General features: G+C 41.5%; 1 protein-coding gene across 3 annotated transcripts in view; it reads left to right on the top strand.

The window, feature by feature from the left end:
• zbtb16a (zinc finger and BTB domain containing 16a) overlaps nucleotides 1-20,708 on the top strand; it is a 218,597-nt gene that overhangs the window by 74,405 nt on the left and 123,484 nt on the right. For all 3 annotated transcript variants that reach the window (XM_049593061.1, XM_049593059.1, XM_049593060.1), the window contains exon 3: nucleotides 350-447. In XM_049593061.1, coding sequence (XP_049449018.1) covers nucleotides 350-447 — 98 coding nt within the window. The remainder of the gene's footprint in view (nucleotides 1-349; nucleotides 448-20,708) is intronic.

Below are 20,708 nucleotides of genomic sequence, written 5' to 3'. Positions count from 1 at the left end.
CTTATCCATCTGTAGCACTTGAGATGTAGGTAGCTGATAATGCCTTTGCTTGAATAGCATCTTGTGATTTACAGCACCAAGTCATGGTCTGGTGCTCCCTGCAGAAAGAAAAAAAATGTGTTGTAGTTGGACGGCTTGTTACGCTGATGGTTATTGTTATGTGCTGATGTTATGACTGATGGAGTGTGACATTTTCTCAAATTGCAAAAGGCCAAATCTTTTCTCTGCTGAAAGTCAGAGCTGAAAGAGCTGTAAAAAAAAAAGAAACATTTTGTTAGGGACACAAACATCGAGCACATTAAGCTTTGAGTCCAGACACTAAAATGTTTGTTTTGCTTTATGTCAACAGGAAGATGCACAGTGGAATGAAGACCTACGGCTGTGAGCTGTGTGGAAAGAGCTTCCTGGACAGTCTCCGTCTACGGATGCATTTGCTGTCTCATTCAGGTAAAGAAATAAAACCAACCCAAAAACCACAACACCGCACTATAATCACTGTTGAGTGAGCAGTACCTTCTGTTTTTATTGCTGGGTTTGCTGCTGATTGTAGGGAGTGACGGATAGGACTTCTTAAACCATAGAGTGTTTATTACTGCTATCTATACAGTTACATTTTAGCATTATATGCAGAGTTTCACTACTGACTAAAACGTAGTAATGTTAAAGGTATACTATGCAGGATTTTCCCATAAATAAACAAATTATGTTTAGACAAAAGCATTCCCTCTCAATCACCCCTTATTACCCACTAGAAGTGTGAGGTGGTGTATTTATGTGCAGAAACTCTGTCCTCTGCCTGTATTGATTCACTTTGTGAGTCTGTGTGTTTGTCATCATGGCAAAATCTGGTCCTGGTGGCACCTCACTGTAGCAGGAACTACTGTGGAAACCATTTTGAATATTTTGCCAAGTGTTCTTATGTCTGTCTTTGCACAGATTTTGTCAGCGTGATAGGGTCGCAACTGTTCAAGGAGCAGTAAGGTGCGTAGTTAAGATCAAAACAAAGGCGGAGTTTGAAGGTGGGTGTGGTCCGAGCAAGGGTGCAGGAAGTAGCAGGCTAGGAAGTAGGAAAGGGGCTATTGTCCGCCCCATCTAAAAGAGCAGTATGTAGGATTTAGCGGCATCTAGCAGTGAGCATTGCAGATTACAACCAACTGAAACTTCTCCCATGTGCCAAGGGTGAACTCCCGCTTAAAATTCCTTCAGTGTACATTGTTCAGGAGTTTTTTTTAACCGGGAGTCGAATTAACCGCACAGGTCTCTCCTTCTATAAAATTAAAGGGACCAGGTGATTAAAACCGGTAAACAAAAAACTGAATAAAGAAATTTCATGTTACAAATCAGTGTTTTTTCCGTCGCTGTTTGGCATGTCAAAGACCACCCGCTATAGCCCAGCACCTGCAAATGTCTGATCACCCTGATAATTTAAGATCCAGACATTCAGGAGGTTTTCACTGGGAGCCAAATTATCCTCAGAGGTTATGAATGAGGCAGTTTTACATTAAAAATCAGTGACCTTCCAATACTAGCATTAGGCTGCTAACTAATACACGAAAAGCCTTATCTAGAACCGGTGTTTGGTTTGTCCGTTCTGGGCTACTGTAGAGACATAGTAGTGCAACATGGAAGAGGACCCACTTCCTATGTAGATATAAATGGCTCACTCTAATGTAACGAAAACAAGGCGATTCTTATTTTCAGGCGATTAAACACAAAAGAAAACATACTTATTATATATATTTAATTTCTGCCAATAAGCTGCAGATCGCTGTTTCACTGCTGGATTGATCCCACCACAAGATGGTCTCCAGTTCTTATTTTCCTCATTTTGCTGTGTTCAGGAGGCTCCTGAATGTGAACCTCCACAGCAGGCAGGTAAGGTGAGGACTTTATGAAAAGGTAGCAACCAGGTGCCAGACCGTAAGCAGCACTTAATCTAAGAGGAAGCTACAAAAAAATCACGGACACAGTGTCAAAAAAACACAACAATAGCGAAATAAAGCGCTAAGCGGACAGAGCTGGGGTTTGCTTTCACTTTTGTTATGTACAATTCCTGCATAGTATACCTTTAAGTATATGTGATTCTGAATACATGTGTTTAACATAAAAAAGATGTGGCTTTAAGAGAGTGAATCTATTTTCTTGCAGATTTATACTCTTGCACCCTAAAGCAAGGCCTGACTTTAGCTTTCACTGTTGCAGTTCACAAATTCAGTTTACAAGCATTCACACATTCAGAGTGATTGATTCACTGTGAATTCATTCTATAACACATCAGTATTGAAAACAGATTTGAGCATGATATATGCGTCTACCATTGATGTCAACTTTGAAGTTTCTGCAGCCTGAGAGCAGCCTGAGCCTTACGCACATTTCATCTCACTATAAATACACTAGTTTTCAATATGTGAATGTGGAGCATAACCCAATTTCACTGATTTATGGATTAAAAAACTCTTCAGCTCGGTAAAGCCGAACGGCTCTGGGAAACTTAACCAAAGAGGTGCCTGCACATCGTCATCCTGTCACCCCACACCTTTGTGACATTAGAGGTCTGAAAGGCAGTATGAGTCAGAACACAGGACACATTGATTGGTCCAGTTTGACACTATTTCACCCCCCAAACACACACACACACACACACACAAACACACACACACACACTCCAGCAGTCCCTGTACTCTGAGCCTACTTAGCACAGCACTGTTTTAATGGCATGGACCGTCTTTTATAGGCAGCAAAGAGCTCCTCATTCCTAAGGCCCTAAGTGCAGATGGTTTATTGAGACACTGTAAAAGCCATGGGACCTCTGAGGGAACCCCGTCTGCACACACACAGACTCAAAACCCCAAATCCATGTGTTGACGTTGGCGCAGAAATCAAGCCCTCTGTTCAGTCCCCTGTATGTTTTCCAGTGGGACACAATAAGTGGTCTGAATTGTCTGCTTGGCATTATTGTTGCTGTTGTTGTCAGTGGTGGGGGATGGCCCCCCCCCCAACACTCCCCCAGACAGCTACTGTCAGTAGGCAGAGAACGATAATTGCCAGGATCATTTGTTTGTTCGTATCTCACCAAAACTTAAACAATGACTGAGATGGATGCTGACACTCCTGCTATGTTGTGACAAAGATGAATGACAAATTCACGCTGTGCCAGTGAATTGGCTCAGCACACAACCCAGCGTGTCAAAAACAAAAGTTGCTCTGAGGAAATATTCACTGTTTATTTTAGAATTACACCCCATTTCCACAGTCCCTGTTGCCAACGCGTGCTCCCCCTTCTCGCTCACTTGTCAAAGCAAAAAGACGGGAGCTCTGTCACCGAAACGTATTGATAAAAAGTGTTGTGCAGAATGACTCTTGCAGTGCATGCCCCACCTGAGCTCCCTTGGACATAGCTTCCAGCCTTAAAGCCTCAGTCCTGGGGCTGGCTCCTATTTTGTGTAACATCATCTTGTGTAGTTCTGCTGCAAAAGTAAGCACAGAGTCAAAGTTTCCTCAAGTCAGGAGTTAGGACAAAGTTGAAGCTGAGGGTGAGTCGAGGTAATCTTGTGCTCAGATGCATGTTGCCTGTTCCTGAAGTGTGTGTATGTATGTGTGTGTGTGTGTGTGCACAGCTCTCAGCATGCTCCAGTGGAGATTATCCTTAAAGAGCCATGCTCCAGCTGCTAACATGGATCGGAGTTAACCAACGGCAAACCTCAACTTCTTCTTGGTGTTGTACCAAATCTGGGATTTGTCATTGTATTAGCTGTATTACTGAATAGTGAATGCTGTTACTTATTATTCATCACTGACACTTTCTATTGAATATAAGCAATCATGTTGTAGTTACTGTAAGTTTTGTCCATAGTATCAATCAGGCTGTTCTCATCCACTGTGCGTATGTTTTCCTACAAAATGTAATGCACCAAAATCACACATTATGATGAGCCAGTAATCTGTGCATAAACCATGTAGTTTGGAAGGTTGTGTGTGTGATCACATGTCCAATGCGATGATGGGAGTAAAAAATGGAGCAGGAAGCAGTGGTATAAGGAGGCAGGTTGAGTGGTGGATGGGTCACAAAACACAGGACTTTCCCCAGGAGACCGGCATTCAGACCCGTGCGAACTTTGAGTCATTTTAAAGTACTTCGTCACCATGTTTCTTTTCTGAAACCTAACCAAAGTAACTTAACTTGCCCAAACCTAAAGACACCCAACCATGTTTTTTTCTCCAAACTTTACCTCCATAACTTTACCATAATTACGGCCATTACGATAAGAGACTTGAGACTAAAATATTGTGCATCCCTATAATATGTATCCTTTATTCAACCAGGTAAAAGACTTGTAGATGGCTGCATAAACATTGTTACAACAATAAACACAAGCAGACAAGTACAACTGTGACACACCGCAAGTGAGCAAGCACAACATCCAGTTAAAAAGCAACACAAAAAGTAAAGTTTAAAGCATAAACATGAACAATTTTCTAAAACGATTTCAGTGAGAATTTGAGGAACAATCACATTGACCAAGAGAGCCATTTTCTCCCTCCTTTATAATTGACTTAAATTCCTCCGCAGCAATCAGCTCAGACAGTTTCAGCTCCTTCTGTAAATTATTCCAGGAACAAGGGGCAGTGTTCGAACCTTGGGGACCAGCATCAGTGAAATACTGTGGGAGCACAGGTCATATTGGTTTTGGTTTTTACACATGTATGTATACAGATAAGAAGAAACCAAGCCAAGCAGAGATTTATATACAAAAACCAACCAATGCACAAGTCAGCAGACTGACGGAGAAGACCATTTAACAACCTCTGCTATATTCTGATATTTTGTACGTGAACACTGGTAACCTAAAAATGTTTAGATGTATATATATATTGATTTGATTTATGTTGTTGTCTTATTGCGATTTATATATGATCTACCAAAAGTCCAATGTTTTGATCACCTCATTTAGACACCTGGGGCTCTAGTTTCCCGGCGCGGCGCAGGGTGGCGACCCGAGGCGCGCTCAGTTTGGTAGTTTGGCAGATCGAGGTGCGCTGAGATGGGTGTGGCGGCGCAGCAGGGGGAGGTGTCGACAGATCCAGCTTGGCGCAGTGACAGTTTTGTGCCAAAAGGCTTCGCCGAAGGTGCGCTAAAACCTCGCCAGCTGAAACCAGGTCTACTGTCAGCGCAGGCGGAGCGCAGGCGGTGTAAGCCGAAGTTTGGCTGACCGGCGGACAGTGCGCACACGTCAGCAAAACCTCACAGGCAGGTTTCCAGAATATCAGGCACATTAACGATGCAATAAATACCCAAAAAAACACTATTCAATGCAACTATCTGCAATCAGCACATAAATGTATCTCTATATCGACTGTCCCGTCACATCTGATGTCAGATCAAAGGGAATTGGCACCGTTTGGCACGTTTGGCACGTTTGGCACGCGTAATGGAAACCCAACCTGATTTGATTAACGCAGCTGCAAACTAATGAGTTCACATCCCTCTCAGCCAACCACAAACAGCCACAGCATCAGATAGGGAGTATATATTCAGCATCTGTCAAAAAAAGTCAAAAGAAAAGAAACAGTGTGAGACTGCGAGAGAGAAAGAGAGAGTGCAAACGCGCACGAGAGAAACGCAACATTGATTTACAATTGTGGTGACCTCCTCCCAGGCTACCTTTGCATCATCAGCCCGTGGAGGTCTGCTCACAGTTCCGTATATTCGGACACTGCGAGCTTGACCACTGCGAACTGACCAAAACATCAGTTTCCTCCTGGGAGAAGTTTGGCCATCTGACGCTGCTGCTCTCTTCTGCCATGGCGAATTTAGTAAACTCTCATTACTAGGGGTGTAACGGTACACAAAAATCACGGTTCGGTACGTACCTCGGTACACAAGTCACGGTTCGTTTTTTTTTTTTTTTTTTTTCGGTACAGTAATGAAAAAATAGACAACTATTAAATATCTTTTACTTATTGGTAACCTTATTAAAACATACCAGCACAGAAGTTAACTCTTTTTACACATTTTTTGAATGAAACAAATATATAAAATCCTGCTTTTTCACATTGTTTGAATGAAAATAGAAATATAAAAGTGAAAATTAAAATCCTGCTGTTTTTTTAACACATTTTTTGTATGAAAAATATAAATATACATTTCTGCTTAAACAATTTTACTCAATTAATATAAAGAGTATAGTGCAGCTGATCAGCTTTAAAGCCTGCTCAGATTCAGTTTTACTAGGAACTTACTTAGCTTTCCCACTTTGTTAAAGTGCAATAAACAAAACACGCTTATATCTAAAGTGCAGCTTAAACAATTTTACTCAACTCCAGTGGCGTTGGTTATTTCTTTAGCGCGATGGTCAGGGAAACGCTCTTTCTTTTTAAACGACGACGATATCGTAGTTTGCACCAGATTGCTTTTTCTAGTCGTGCCGGTTAACGTTCAAACTCGGGTGGTGTCGCTTTAGATGCGTTAGCATGTTAGACGTGTTTCCAAGGGCTTGCAAAATCCGCCTGGCCACCTCCAGTTGGTGAAGCGCAGGTGCGCTGCGCCCCCGCCTCGCCCAGTCTGCGAAACTAGAGCCCCTAGTAACAAGCAAAAATTAAACTTGATAAAAAGCAATAAGAAGTTTATTCTCACTACTCTCAGGAAGTACCAAAATAAGGTCATGTTCTAAAAGCTTTCTGAGAAAATGCTAAGTGCTGCCTTTTGCAACAAAAAGGACAAAGAAAGTAAATGAATGGTTTCGTATTTGTCAGAATTTTTTTGTGTGAAATTTTTAAAAGCCATTTTATGTTTAATTCTGAGGGAAAGTGGTTTAGTTTGGGAAGGATACGGAAGAAAAAGGTACATGGGTGTTTGGGATTTTAGGACGTGAGATTAATTAACGAGTGGATGAAGTCAGAAGATAAATACAGTCATCCAGGAGATGCTGGCTTAGACCACACTGAGGTAATCATTACTGGAACAGATTTTCAGTGTAGTAGATAATTTGTAAATCTTCCATAGTATCAACAGGTTAATAATAACTCAACATTCGTACCCACTGACACCAGGTGAAAACTCTGCTGATAGGAGATCAAATGGAAAAAAAAGAACATTGAAAACTCGAGGAAGAACCACATACTCCACCTTGAGAAAGGCAACCAAGCGGAAGATGTGGGCAGTGTATTTTTAGCAACAGTGGCAGCAAGTGCACAAACTTTTTTTCTTTGGTTCTCTTTTTTCCTCTTTCCAAGCGGGGCTGTGTTGACGCACGACATCAACCTGTACTGTTACACACATCAGTGTTGATTCATAGCCGCTTTGGTCTGGTGTAAAAGGCAAGACAAGCGCTTCTGTCAAGACGGGCGACGGTTAGGGAAGAGACAGCGCTGAGGCAAAGCTTCTTTGATAGTTTTTGTTGTCTTTTTTTTGTTGCACTTTTTTTTTTCCCTCTTCCACCTCCACCTCCACCTCCACCGTTTGACTTTCAAGGCTTTTCTCGGTCTGACGCCGCGTCTCGATTTTTATCGTGTCTCTCTGTAATGATGACACTTCACCGAGTCCCAAAACCCTCAACCCTCAGCCCCTCCTTCCCCCTCTTCCTCCTCCACTGTCGCCGCCATCATCCTTCAGCTCGCTTCAGAAAAGACAGAATATTGGGGAGATGAAGCGAGAGAGTGGAGAGGCTTTTTGGTATGCGCAGCGTGTCGTGGATGTGGAGTGTTTCAGACGCCGATGCTGCTGCTGCTGCTGCTGCTGCCGCTGCCTCCGCCTCCTCCCTCCTCTCTGCTTTCCACTCTGTCTCTCACTCTCTGTCTGTCTGTCTGTCTGTCTGTCTATCTGTCTATCTGTCTCTCTGTGCTTGTTGTACGGAGGACTTGGCGGCTCGCCAGTCTGGGCTGCCTGCCACCACTGAGGGTACAGTATGTACAGTCTACCTTGTGCCAGCTATTTATTTTTTTTCCTCTCGTCTCGTTCTGTCTCGGTCCTCTCTCCACGTTGTTTTTTTTTTTTTTTTTAATCTCCGCCTGACGTTTAGTGTTTGACAGTGTTTGCTGAGCCAAAGCCTGCAGATGGGGGTTAGAGCAGGGTGGAGAGCTGTGACTCAGCCCCTTTTGGGTGCATTCTGAGGTCCTAGATGTTGTTTTCTTCAAATGATAGCAGCACTTTTACACTGCTGTGCTTTGTGTGAAGTGTGAGCAATTTAATGCAAAAAGACCCCCCCCCCCCCACCCCCCCCGCACACACACACACACACACACACACACACACATACCCAAAAAACATTTTATATTTCACCTAAAACTGTGTTTGATTCCAGTCCTGAAACAGCAGTTAAACCACAATGAAACCCCAGAAAAACTACAGTAATTCTGAAATCTATCAAGTCTTGGCTTGAATGCTGGACTCTGATACCTTTTTTTTTTTTTTGTGCTGAGCGAAATGCGTCTATAGCAAAGAGTTTTTTGTATCCAGAGTTTGAGTTGAATGGCAGAAGTTTCACTAGGTCCGCATTCAAGTCATAATTTATCCCAGTCACCACAAGAAAATGTTTCTGTGAACCACTTTACATTTGTACATGTACGTGTTTCTACATATCAGTGTTTCTAATGTCACATTGTACATGTGTGGACTTCCTTATCGTACTCAAGCACGACACTTAGGCAAGACGCCTGCCAAGCCGCAGACCTTTCCAGATCTTTCCATTTGGCACAAATGTCCTTGTGGGAGCCTCTTCAAATTTAGCACAAATATCCACTTCAACTCAGCAATGACCTGATAAGGATTTGATAGTCAAAGGTCAAGGTCACTGTGACCTTTCATCTGTTTTATTTTTGTGATATTTCAGGAAGGCCTCCACGGAATTTCCTCAAATTTCCGCATGTCTTTGTGGGGATAGTGCCATAAAAAACGGTTGGTGTCTCCTGCCGGGGATAGTGCCAAGTAAAGCGGTTGTTTCTTATGGTGACATCGTTATGTCTCCTGCCGGGGATAGTCCCTGGAATAGTGGCTGTTTTTTACAGAGACATCGCTGCTTTTCAAGCCGACATAATGCCACAAAAAGTTGCAATTTACAGAGACAATGAGGGCTTGTCCGACCGTGAGTCTGTTACCAAAACTGTTTTTTTCACCCCAAAATGATATTTCTCTGAACAAATCCAAACGTTTTTTGTGAATAAACCGAACCACACATTAACCACAGCATGAAGCATGAAGAACAAAAAAATTGTCAGAGTTTCTGTGTTGCATAATTTGACCAAAGTAAACTGTATATTATTTAGTCAAAGTTCTTGCACGGCTACTTGTGTTTAAACAACATTTAACAAAGTTTGGCTTCTTTTGAAAATGTCTTATTGAAAAACACACTCACATTAGACAAAAAAACTTAAAGTACGAAAAAGTAGTTAAGGTTAAGGGTTAAGTTAAGGGGTCTAAAGAAATGAATCAGCCTGGTATCTGTTCTTAAACTCTTAGAAACTGAAGAGAAAAAGTTCAAACAATACCGAGCAGAAATCAAAACATTACGTTAGAATTACTTGAGGTCAAGGGCTTCACCAGCGTTTTAATTCATAGTCCAACAGCTATGTATCAGTTAAACTGTATTTTATCCATTGTATTCAATATAATCTCTTAAATCTAACCCAAGTATGTGTCTGTGTGTACAAATGTGTGGGTGTTTAAGAAACCGTATGAATATGTGTGTGTTACAGTGTACAAATGTGTGTGTGTATGTGTGTGTGCGCTTGTGTGTGTTGAAGCTAATCAAACAAGACCAGACCAGACTGATACGATTCACAGTTTGTTTTCTGAGCGAGCCGATGCAGCATAATAAGATTACCAATAAGACTCTCCCTGAACACCCGTATCGCCATCTCCGTTACCACCAACTTTTCATCTCACTGCCTTTATATCTTAAGAGTGTTAATCCTCCGTTTACAGTGTGTATACATAGTAAAGAGTTCCTGGATTAGCCTGCTGAGTATGTGTGTGAGACCTGAAGCACTTTTTTTTTAAGCACATTAAAAAAAGATCCATCTTTATTTAACCAGCAGTCGCAGGCTAAGTGTGTTGCTCAAGGGCACATTGTGATGATATATGAATGGAGAGATGGTTTCAGTAACGTGTCGCCTGGTAGTGAGGGAACCAAAAAGAGTATTTAAGCACAGAGCATTGTGGATTGCCTTTATTCACTTGTCTGTTTCCTTTACTTCACTCTTTTCCGTGGTAAATGCAGATAGCTTCTGTGTAAAAGCCAACTTTCAGTTATTATTTATCGTATTTCTGGCAGGTCTTCAGATACACTTACCAGTTAATTGGCTTCCTGATGTGTTACTTGATTTCTTAGTCGAATTCAATAGAAACACTTTTTGGCTAGTTTCTGTTCCACTAACCTCCAAGGATTTTTTCAATAGCATTCTGAAAAGCTGAGACGTTATATTCCAATCTTGGGTTGATACCTTAAGCAGGGCTGGGTGTCGAGTCTCAATACTCATTTAATACCATCATAAAAGGACAGTTCACCCCAAACGGACAGACGTCCACTTTGAATCAGGGATGACTTGATCAGGCTTTGGTGGTCAAAGGTCAAGATCACTGTGACCTTGCATATGTCTTATTTTTGCAATCAAAAAAGAGCTGCAACTTGACTTGGAACACCAGTGACTTGTGACTTTACTTGGACTCAAGTCTTTTGACTTGAAAGTACTTGATACCTTCACCACAAGCCCAAAGACTAAAAAGTATGTTTTAATGCATTCATGTTAGCGATAGCCGCGACTGGAGGCATTATGTTTTCAAGTTGTCCATACATACGTACACACATACATCCCAGGGTCAGGGATGAACTGAACAAAATTTGGTGGTCAAAGGTCAAGGTCACTGTGACCTAGACCGCTGCATTCTCATAAATGTGTTATTCCAAATACACCGTGAAAGTTTAAAAAAAAAAGAAAAAAAAAAAAGAAAAGAAAATTGGCACAAACATTCCACTTAGAAACAAAGATGAACCATTAAATTAGATTTTGGTGGCCAAAGGTCAAGGTCACTGTGACCTAGTCTTTATCATTTTTTTTTAATATCTCAAGAACACCCTGAGGGAGTTTTAGCAAATTGGGCACAAACATCCACTTGGACTCAAGAGTCAAATGATTAGAATTTGGTAGTCAGAGCTCAACGGTCAAGTTCACTGTGACCTTCCAAAACCTGATTTTGGCAATAACTCATGAATTAATGCGTTAATTCCGACATTTCATACAAATGTCTAATAGGATAGAATGATAAAGTGATGACATTTTATATCCAAAAGGTCAAAGATCCACTTCACTGTCACATCATTATGTTATTCAAAACACTTTTCTGGCCATTACTCAACATCATACCTCAGGAACAGAAGGGGGGACAATTGATCAGATGTTGAATTGGTGACACTAATCTTCCATAGCATCCAATGAATAATAATAATAATTATTATTATTATCCCTCTCTGAATTATTCTCTGTAAACAGTACATGCTGGTATTAAAAACAAATGGTATCTGTATCAGAGTAGCAATGAGTTCAAGCCCAAGGTAAACAGTACTTGAAAATGATAAGAACACTTCATCATTTTAACAAAGTTGAACAATGGTTGTTTTGTTTGCATTCAACAGCTTCAGCTCCAGTTAGTCAAGCTTACCAGAGGAATCATTGATGGAAACATGACTTTACATGATAATCCCCTGGCATTCGGGGTCATATGCTAGCAGTGTGTGATGGTGTGTCACACAGGCTTCATCAGTTTGGTATGCGTGTGTTTGGTTTGCACATTAGTCAGCCAGTACAGTGTATTTCCACAGTGAGGTTTGCAGTTTAGAACAGTGTTCCTGACCAGCTCTGTAGGGAATTTGTTTTTTTACGACACCTGAGTTAGTAGCGTGGCATTATGTTCCCTGTTACTTGATGTTTTTTGGGTTGTATGCTTAAAATAAAAAGTTGGCAGAGGTGAAGTACTTGAAGCCACCATGTGTAGAAACAGAGAGGCAAAGCCCCTTACTCCTGGTGGACCACCATGGAACCTTATTTTGGTTAGAAATTTAAATATACAGTATACAGATTATACATATGGTAGATAGCAGCAAGAGACGAATAATTTTTTGATCCCTTTTAAAATTTATTAGATCATCTTGCAAGTCAAGACGGTCCAGGGTTTCCCACGCATTCATTTGTTTGTGGTGACCGCCACGATTAAAACATCTGCCGCCATGTTTTGATTTTCTATTTTAGGAGCTGGAAGGTTCATTAGAAACGCTGTTGGAATATGTATTTGGTTATTCATTGCAACCACAATCTGGCAGCACAGTGTATTCTCTGGGCACAGACAAACAGCAGAACACCAGGTGCAGTGAAAGTGAAATTTCCATTTATTGCATGGGGCCTAAAGTTTGGATTCACTCACATCAGCAGCTCCGCTCATCCATCGATCTGATCTGATCAGTTCTGATCAGATTGAAAGATCAGATATCCACCCTGTGACTCGAAACTCCTCACCTGCGCTGCATTCATGGACCCGCAAAAAACTCTAAATTTAGAGAGGAGACACAGACTGATACACAAGAACGTACAGGCAAATAAAAAAAAACGTTAGCGGCCCCAGCTACGTTCCCTTTGTGTTTCGTACCTGGGTGTACTCACACGGCTATCTCTCCTTGTGCATAGCTGCAGCTCTCGACGAGGCCAGACTTGTCGTGATATTCACCTCTTTTACTATTTCTTACTTTGTTGTAGAAGAACAAAGTGAAATGTGCCAAGGTATCAGCCATGTTTGTGTCAGTGACATGTGCAAGACAAGGGGTGTAGTTCACCAAGCAGTTTCGCATAAAACTAGCTGGCACTACAACAAACTCCGGCTTTCCTACCTTGCAAAATAATCTTTTAAATCAACAGGTGTAATTCATGGCACAATTCAAACAGGATCAAAGACTCATTTGTCTCTCGACATCGACATTGACTACCATACATATTTTTTTAAATTAAGGTCCCATAGGAGACACCGAAAGAGGAGGGACTTTCCCTCTCTAGTGAAAATGTCTCATGATAAAACCATCTCAGTGGTAGTATCAAAAAAGATATACTCTCTTTTTTGTCATACTCTCACAGCCAGAGTATGACAAAAAAAACATTAAAAATAATACATCAAAAGTATATTTAATCAAATGGATTTTTAAGGAGACAAAAGTGTGCTTTATACAGAAAAATACTGTCTACTGTGTCTGTGCACCTGAGCAACATTTAACTTGTTCTATACTTATCTGACCTGAGCATTAACTAACATTATTGTAAATGTGCCAGATTTAGCCACAAGTCTAGTTTTCCTGCTGTCTCCGACCAGATGTTCATCTTGGCTCCCTGAAATTAAAAGCTTTGTTCCAATCTGAACCCGATCTGATTCCAGTCTGACTGTGGGAGTAAAATGCCCACGTAAATGTCCAGAGCATTTAGATGAGGGAAAAATGCAAAGAATTTGGATATGAGCATGGCGAGGCGGGAGAGCCGCTTTCCAATTGCTCTTTGTCTGTGTTTCTATCTCCGTGGCGTTTGTTTGGCTGTTTGGCTGGTCGGCTGGTCGGCTGTTTTGGCGTCGTGCCGGCTCTTCCCTCACAGTGATGACGACATATTTGTGCCGGCAGGTCTGGATGTTCTGCCAGCATTCCAGCATTTATGATCGCTCGCAGATGTGAGTCCAGGAACACACTGTACTGTACCCAAACCCAGAAATTAATGAAACTTGACTGCCTTCCAGGCCACAAATTCCTAAATGTGGGTGTGTGCGTGTGTGTGTGTGTGTGTGTCTGACTGTGTGTGTGTGTGTGTGTGTGTGTGTGTGTGTGTGTGTGTGTGTGTATGTGTGTATGCATGAGTGAGGAGAGAGACAGGAGACTCAGGGGAGGGAGGGGAGGCAGGGGGGAAAGTGCTATTAAAAGCAAGTAGTAGGAAAAGAAGTAGTTCAGACAAAAAAAAATAAAAGTATGGCCCAAGTGTTAAGCGGTTTGCATGTACGTTTTTTACCGCAGCTGATGTTCTTTCCTGCATGCGTGCACACACACACACACACACACACACACACACACACACACTGCTATTTCCCTGGGTATATTAACACAAGATGACAGACAGACAGAGTGGATAAACAGCAGTAGCTCATGCTTTAGTAGCATAACATTACTCCTTCTCTGCATCTTAAAGCCCCCCCCTCCTTCCTCTGCACTTCTTGTAATACTTCCCCTGACCTGTTGATTTACTGTTCTGAACACCACTGGGATTATGCAGCTGGACAAATCTCAGCTGGGTTATGTTACATGAGAGGAGGGCACGTCGGGGACAGACAAGTGAGAGCTGACACAACGCAGAGGTCAACTTATAATACTGTAGCATCAGCCATCACTGTCAGACTGATATTTTTATTTCCCTACCAGAAGACGGGGGCAGAGGGAGGAGGCGAGGGAGGGTGGGTGTACTTGTTAGACCTCTGTCCAGAGCAAATGTGACTTCATTGGAAACGTGTTCCTCTGAGCAGCTGCCCTCCTTAGCCAGAACTCAGTGTACCTGCACTGTGGGCTTCTTGGAAAAACAGTGTTTTTAGAGGAATAAAACATAAAAATAGCCAGGCCAAACAGTATGTGAGTGATGATCCTCTGCATGATAGAGTCTCTGGCCGAACAGGTTGACAGCTCTGTGTCTGGGAGCACACTCAGACTAGATGGCCAGTAGCCTTAAATGTCATTTTACTTGGCATGGTTCTACCTGATACCTGTAGCTGCCTTCCTGGAACAGGCTGTGTGGGTATTATCTGCAACTCGCACTGCTGAGAAGCATGTCACTTACCAGCAAAGGATGTCTCACTGTCTAATAATATGTTTTCTGGCTTGTTATTACAGACCAGTACGTACTCATGCTTTGGCATTAAATGGCATTTATAAGTGCTTAAGTATGTAGGGCACTTTTTGGCTAGGTGTGGGGCTAAGGATGGTGATGATGGCTCATCCATCTGTCTACTCATTTATTTTAAAATCTGGACAGATTTCATTTCTTCAGAAAGACCCATATATCAAACCCTTTGCAAGGGATTGCATTGAGTTACACAAGCCAGTGGAGCAGCTAACCGGGACTTTAGCTTCATATACACAAGAAAAACAACAACTTACTGGGCAGATTGATCTGAAATTCGCACCTTCAGGACAACATTCACACTAATAAATCTTTGTTTTGCTACATTTATACCTAGCATCCATTATTTCTCTCGTGTTTAGAACCCCCTGCAACACAAATATTAAAAAAAACTGCTGACCCAGTTTCACTTTAAAAACTCCAGGTTTGCTTTTTAATCTGGACTGGTTCAAAGTTAACTGTTTAAACTATGACACATACACCTGCATTCACCTCCAGATTGGGTCTTATCAGTCTCGACGTGTCAAGCCAAAACGTTATGGCAAGGTCCAAGGGCATAGGTTTGTTTCAACACTGGGGAGGACACATATGAAATGGGGGGTTGGGAGTTGCCCCAGTGACATTTTGATGTGACCTCAGGCTCCCCAGAGGATTAACCCTTTTCAGGGTAGACAGTTCACTGTGTTGTTTGTACCATCCAACACATTCACAGGTATTCCAGCATCTAAGGGCTGCCAGTTTAGCGTCAGACTTTAGGTCTCATAAAATATCAAGTACTGTAACCTTGGCATGGCTGTAAACAAATGAAACCTTGGCCACAACAATTTGGCTACCATCTCATTTCAGCTGTATCTCATGCCCCAAAGATATGTCACATTTGCCATTAGCTATCGAGGATAAATATTTCAGAAATTGTTTTTATTGATAGCGCCACAGTTTGCACAGGAAGAATAAAAACAGTGCCCTGTTCCTGTTTTTTTTTCAATTGATATAAAAATGGCAGAAAAGCAAATAAAGAAAGAAGAAGAAATACTTTATTAATCCCAGAGGGCTGAAATACACACACATGCACAAACACGACCGATACATGCATTAAATGGAGAGATGTCAGGGCTGCCTTGGAAAGGCTGAGCTGGGGGTTCAGTGTCTTGTTCAAGGGCACCCCAGCAGTGCCCAGGAGGTGAGCTGGCACCCCTCCAGCTACCAGTCCACACTCCATGCTTGATCCATTTGAGGACTTGAGCCTCCGACCCTCCAGTTCCTAAGTCAAGCCCCAATAGACTAAGATACTGCTGCCCTCATTTGCTGCTACTGCCCCCAGAAATGGTATATTGTATTCATGACTGCTATCATTAGTTATAATCACCTGAAAATAAGAATCCTTGTGTTTTCGTCCCTAGAATAAGACGTTTATATCTATGTATGGAGTGGGGTCTCTCCCACAGAGTCAACGGACAAATCAACTATAGGTTTTAGATAGGTGGCCATTCATGTTTTCATATCAGCCACTGTAGGTCTCCTAAACGCTTGGCACACGGGAGAAGTTTCAGTTTTGCAACCTCACCGCTAGATGCCACTAAATCCCACACACTGGACATTCAAATTAAAATGAATAACTTGAAATACAATCAATAGGAAATCAGTAGGTGGAGGACAGTACATTTGAGTAGTTGATGCTACGCAGTTGACCAGAGGTGTAAATCATCAGAGGACCGATGATATGTTATAATCACGATACTTAGGTCATGTTACGATATTTGCAATATTGCGATATGCTGAGCATTGCGATAAAAAATAGTGCAATATATTGGGATTTATTACCTTTTTTCCCAACTTGATTTTATTATTCTAGTACCAAAAGTTGTATTAACGTGTATTTGCAAAAATCAATAATGCACATCATAAAAGATTGGTACATGGCATCCATGTATCGATACAGTATCGGCAAGTAAAATATTGTGATATTATACTGTATCGATTTTTACCCCATCCTTATAGTTGATATTAGCAAGTCTACTTGTTTCAAAGGTCAAAATCACTAACAAACATACTTTAAATCATACACTCAGCAGAATCTCTGTAGCTCTACTCTTCTTTACAAGATGTTAAAGTGATGAATCCTCCCTTGAGCATAAATACTACTAATAAAATAAACCTACAAGTAATCACCTTTTGTCAAGCACGCTACTTGTGCAGATTAGTTTCTAATCAAATTTCTGCAGTCCTTTTCCTGTTGTATCGGTTACTCTGAAAGCCTGTCAATCAAAAAGTTAGACAGGGAAGCTCAAAGTTGACTTTTCAGCCCTCTCTATTTTCAGACAAGAAGAAAAAACAGGAGGACTTGATCTTATTCCTTTTATTACAGGGATATTGCAGCTTTAAATCCTTTTGGTTGCTAAGTAGCGAGTGCCCCTGTGCTCCCTTAATGGGCCTGATTTGGTATTCCGCTCTGATGCCAAGTCTTATTTTTGTATGCGAGACAAAGTGTTTTGATGGAGGGTGATTGCTGAAACGTCTGTGTGTCTACCAAAGGCTGTTTTGTTTTTTTTTCTTTTTTCTTTTTTGGTGGAGAGTGAGAGTTTTATGGCCTCTCACAGTACAGTACACTTTGTGCCTTCTGCTCAAAACAAGAACACAGTCGATTGAATTTTGGATTCGCTTCATCATCCCTCCCTCCTCCCAGCAGCTTTGTTGTCAGCGAGCAGCGTGTGTGTGTGTGTGTGTGTGTGTGTGTCTGAGAGAGAGAGATGTGAGTGCTCGCTGTGTGTGCTTGATGCATGTGTGTGCACGCGTATGTGTGTGGTAAAAGTCAATTATTGCAAAAGGCTGCCAATTAATTTGCTCTCCTGGAAATTCGAATGATACTGTAGAACACACACACTCACAAACACATGTGTACACACGAATCAAGCACGCACACTCACTTACACACAAACATGCAATAAACTACATACACACACATACACTCTGCTCACCATTAACTTGAAAGGAGGGAGAAGATGCACAGGCTGCAGACATTTGTTTGCTCCAGAGTGTGATGTTAAATCAGGTCGTGTGTGTGTGTGTGTGTGTGTGTGTGTGTGTGTGTGTGCGTGCAGGGGGCCTCTTATACTGGCTGAATAGTGAACATTGCTCAAGGGGGCTAAAGCAGGATCAGGTGGAATTGCTCGGTCTAGTCTCCAGGTATTCTGGGAGTGTCTTTTTTTAGGCAAAGGGTCCTTCAGACTGTCTCAGGGCGTCTGGATGACAGAAGGGCAGAGCTGATTGTGAATCCTCTATGGCACTAATCTGGACACAATAAGTCTGGTTTTAAGGCAATCCTCAGTCAGTGACATCATCATTATCATACTTCCCCTGCTAGGGGGATATATTTATACCAGATATATACTCCAAGTTACTGAAGAAACAAATATCTCCATAAAGAACAGTGCAGTCAAATGCCAACATATATATATTTTTTTGTATAGGGAATTAGTACCGAGTATTTAATATGTCAATATGACAATGTTTGTTCAACGTGTCCTAATACAAAGGTTCATATAATACCTAACAAATTAGCGTCCCACGAATGGTGTCGTCAAGTTACGTACTTTACATTAAGATACATACTCAACATAAAGTTATGTAGATTAGGTTTGGTCATTGTTAAGTTATGTAGGAAAAGAAATGTGGTTGGGTTTTGTTAAGTTATATATATGTTAAGTTATATACGGGAAAAAAACATGGTTGTGCATCATTAAGTTATGTAGGTTAGCTTTAGGAAAAAAAGCATGTTTTGCAATCGTAAAGTTACGTATGAAAAGAAACATAGTTGGGGTTTGTAAAGTCATGTAGGTTAGGTTTAGCAAAAGAAACATGGTTGGGCATTGTAACGTACATAAGTTAGTTACATATGAAAAGAAACATGGTTGGGCATTGTAACGTTACATAAGTTAGGTTTAGGAAAAGAAACATGGTTGGGCATCGTAAGTTTACGTAGATTAAGTTTAGGAAAAGGAACGTGGTTGGCCATCATAAAGTTACATAGGAAAAGAAACTTGGTTGGCCATCATAAAGTTACGTAGGTTAGGTTTAGGAAAAGAAACATGGTTGGGTGTAAGGTGTAGGAAAAAAGAAGCATGGTTGGACGTCTTCGTAAGGTTACGTAGGAAAAAAAACGTGGTTGTGCATTATTAAGTTACATTGGTATTGTAAAGTTGCGTAGGAAAAGAAACGTGGTTAGGCATTATAACGTCATGCAGATTAGGTTTAGAAAAAGAAACATAAAACAACTCAAAGTTCACTTGTCATTCATACTGGACACAAACACCGGTCTCTTGTGTGAAAGACCTGTGTTTTAAGACCCATCCACCTCCTCAGCCTGCCTCCTGTCGTAGACTTTGTCTTTATACTTCTTTCTTTACTCCTGTCAGTGCATTGGTCACGTGATTGCAGCCTTTCTGATTACCTGAGTTACACACAGATTACCTTACCAGATTACTGGTCCATTGGTACGTGGGTTATAAACAAGTTGTAGTGCATTACTTTTCAAAGGTATACATACAGTCAGTGCATGAGAACAGCCTGTATACACGAGACAAACCCATCTGTCCTTTAATGCCTGGCAAAATGACCAGTGCACAACAAGAAAATGTATTTGCGAATACTGTATGGTGTGGCTGAGTTTTTAAAAAAAGGAAACCACAGTTTACTGAGGGAAACTTCAGTTATGTAAAGACTTAAAAAGCGTACATGTCAGAGTGTGTATGTGTGGCACTGGCGAAGTCCAGTTGTGCAGTTCTGTATAGCAATTAGTGGTATTTCCCACATTTGGAGGAGGTGCTGCTATGTGTGTCTGGACAGCACATGTTGATATAAAGCCTGTTTGAATTGTATTCTTGTTTTTCTATGTTTCCCCTTTGATCTGTAATTATTCTCTGCAAAGATATTCATTACTGAAGTTCTGTAATCTCATCTCATTTCTTGCATTTGTGTCACAGTAGGCCTGCATGCACGCACAGGTGTGTGTGCTGGCTGCGTGTGTGTGTGTGTGTGTGAGAGAGGGGGTTATGGAAGGGGGTTATGGGGGGTGGGGGGGTGGGGGTCATTAAAGGGTTTCTGAATGCATTACAAACACCCCCCTCCCAAAACAAAAGATTAAAAAGCAGTGGCTGTGATGAGAGGTGGGTAGTACAGGGGGGAGATAAGGTTGTGAGAGCAGAAGGCTAAATTTAAATCGTAATTGGCCGACTTCCACAAGCTTGTGGGCATTTTAATGAGTCATAATAACTTCATTTAAAACCAGCTGAGCAGAAAATAGATTGGAGAGGAGCCTGTGGCTAGTATGGATTTGTGTTGCTTTGTGCGGGTGTGTGCACGGGCGTGCGTGTGTTCAGCTTGACTGTAAAACCTAGACACGCACACACACACACACACACACACACACACACAGAGAGAGTGAAGAAACGGTCTGGTGCGACATTTAACCAGGACAGCTCACAGAATAACACTGAGCTGCTTTACATGCAGTGTTTGTTTATGTGTTGATAGACCGTAATGACACATTTGTAATGTGATGACCATGACCGTGTTTGTCAGACGCACTAACTTGGTAGTTACAACTAACTCTACAGGGGCTCAATATCTAAACAGTATCGAGTGTGAGGATGGAAATAGATCTGCATAAAAGCCAAACATGAGAAAGAAAATGAAATTATAAAGTCCAGAACATGGTCCGTTCCCACAGGTTTTTTTTTTTTTTACAGTAACCTGATTAGACCTGCTCTCAGGACTGTGTGGGCGTGTTCAGGTTTGATTGACATACTGTA

Source organism: Epinephelus fuscoguttatus, linkage group LG12 (genome assembly GCF_011397635.1).
Source record: "Epinephelus fuscoguttatus linkage group LG12, E.fuscoguttatus.final_Chr_v1".
In the NCBI taxonomy this organism is placed as follows: domain Eukaryota; kingdom Metazoa; phylum Chordata; class Actinopteri; order Perciformes; family Serranidae; genus Epinephelus; species Epinephelus fuscoguttatus.
This window is presented reverse-complemented; position numbering and strand designations above follow the sequence as displayed.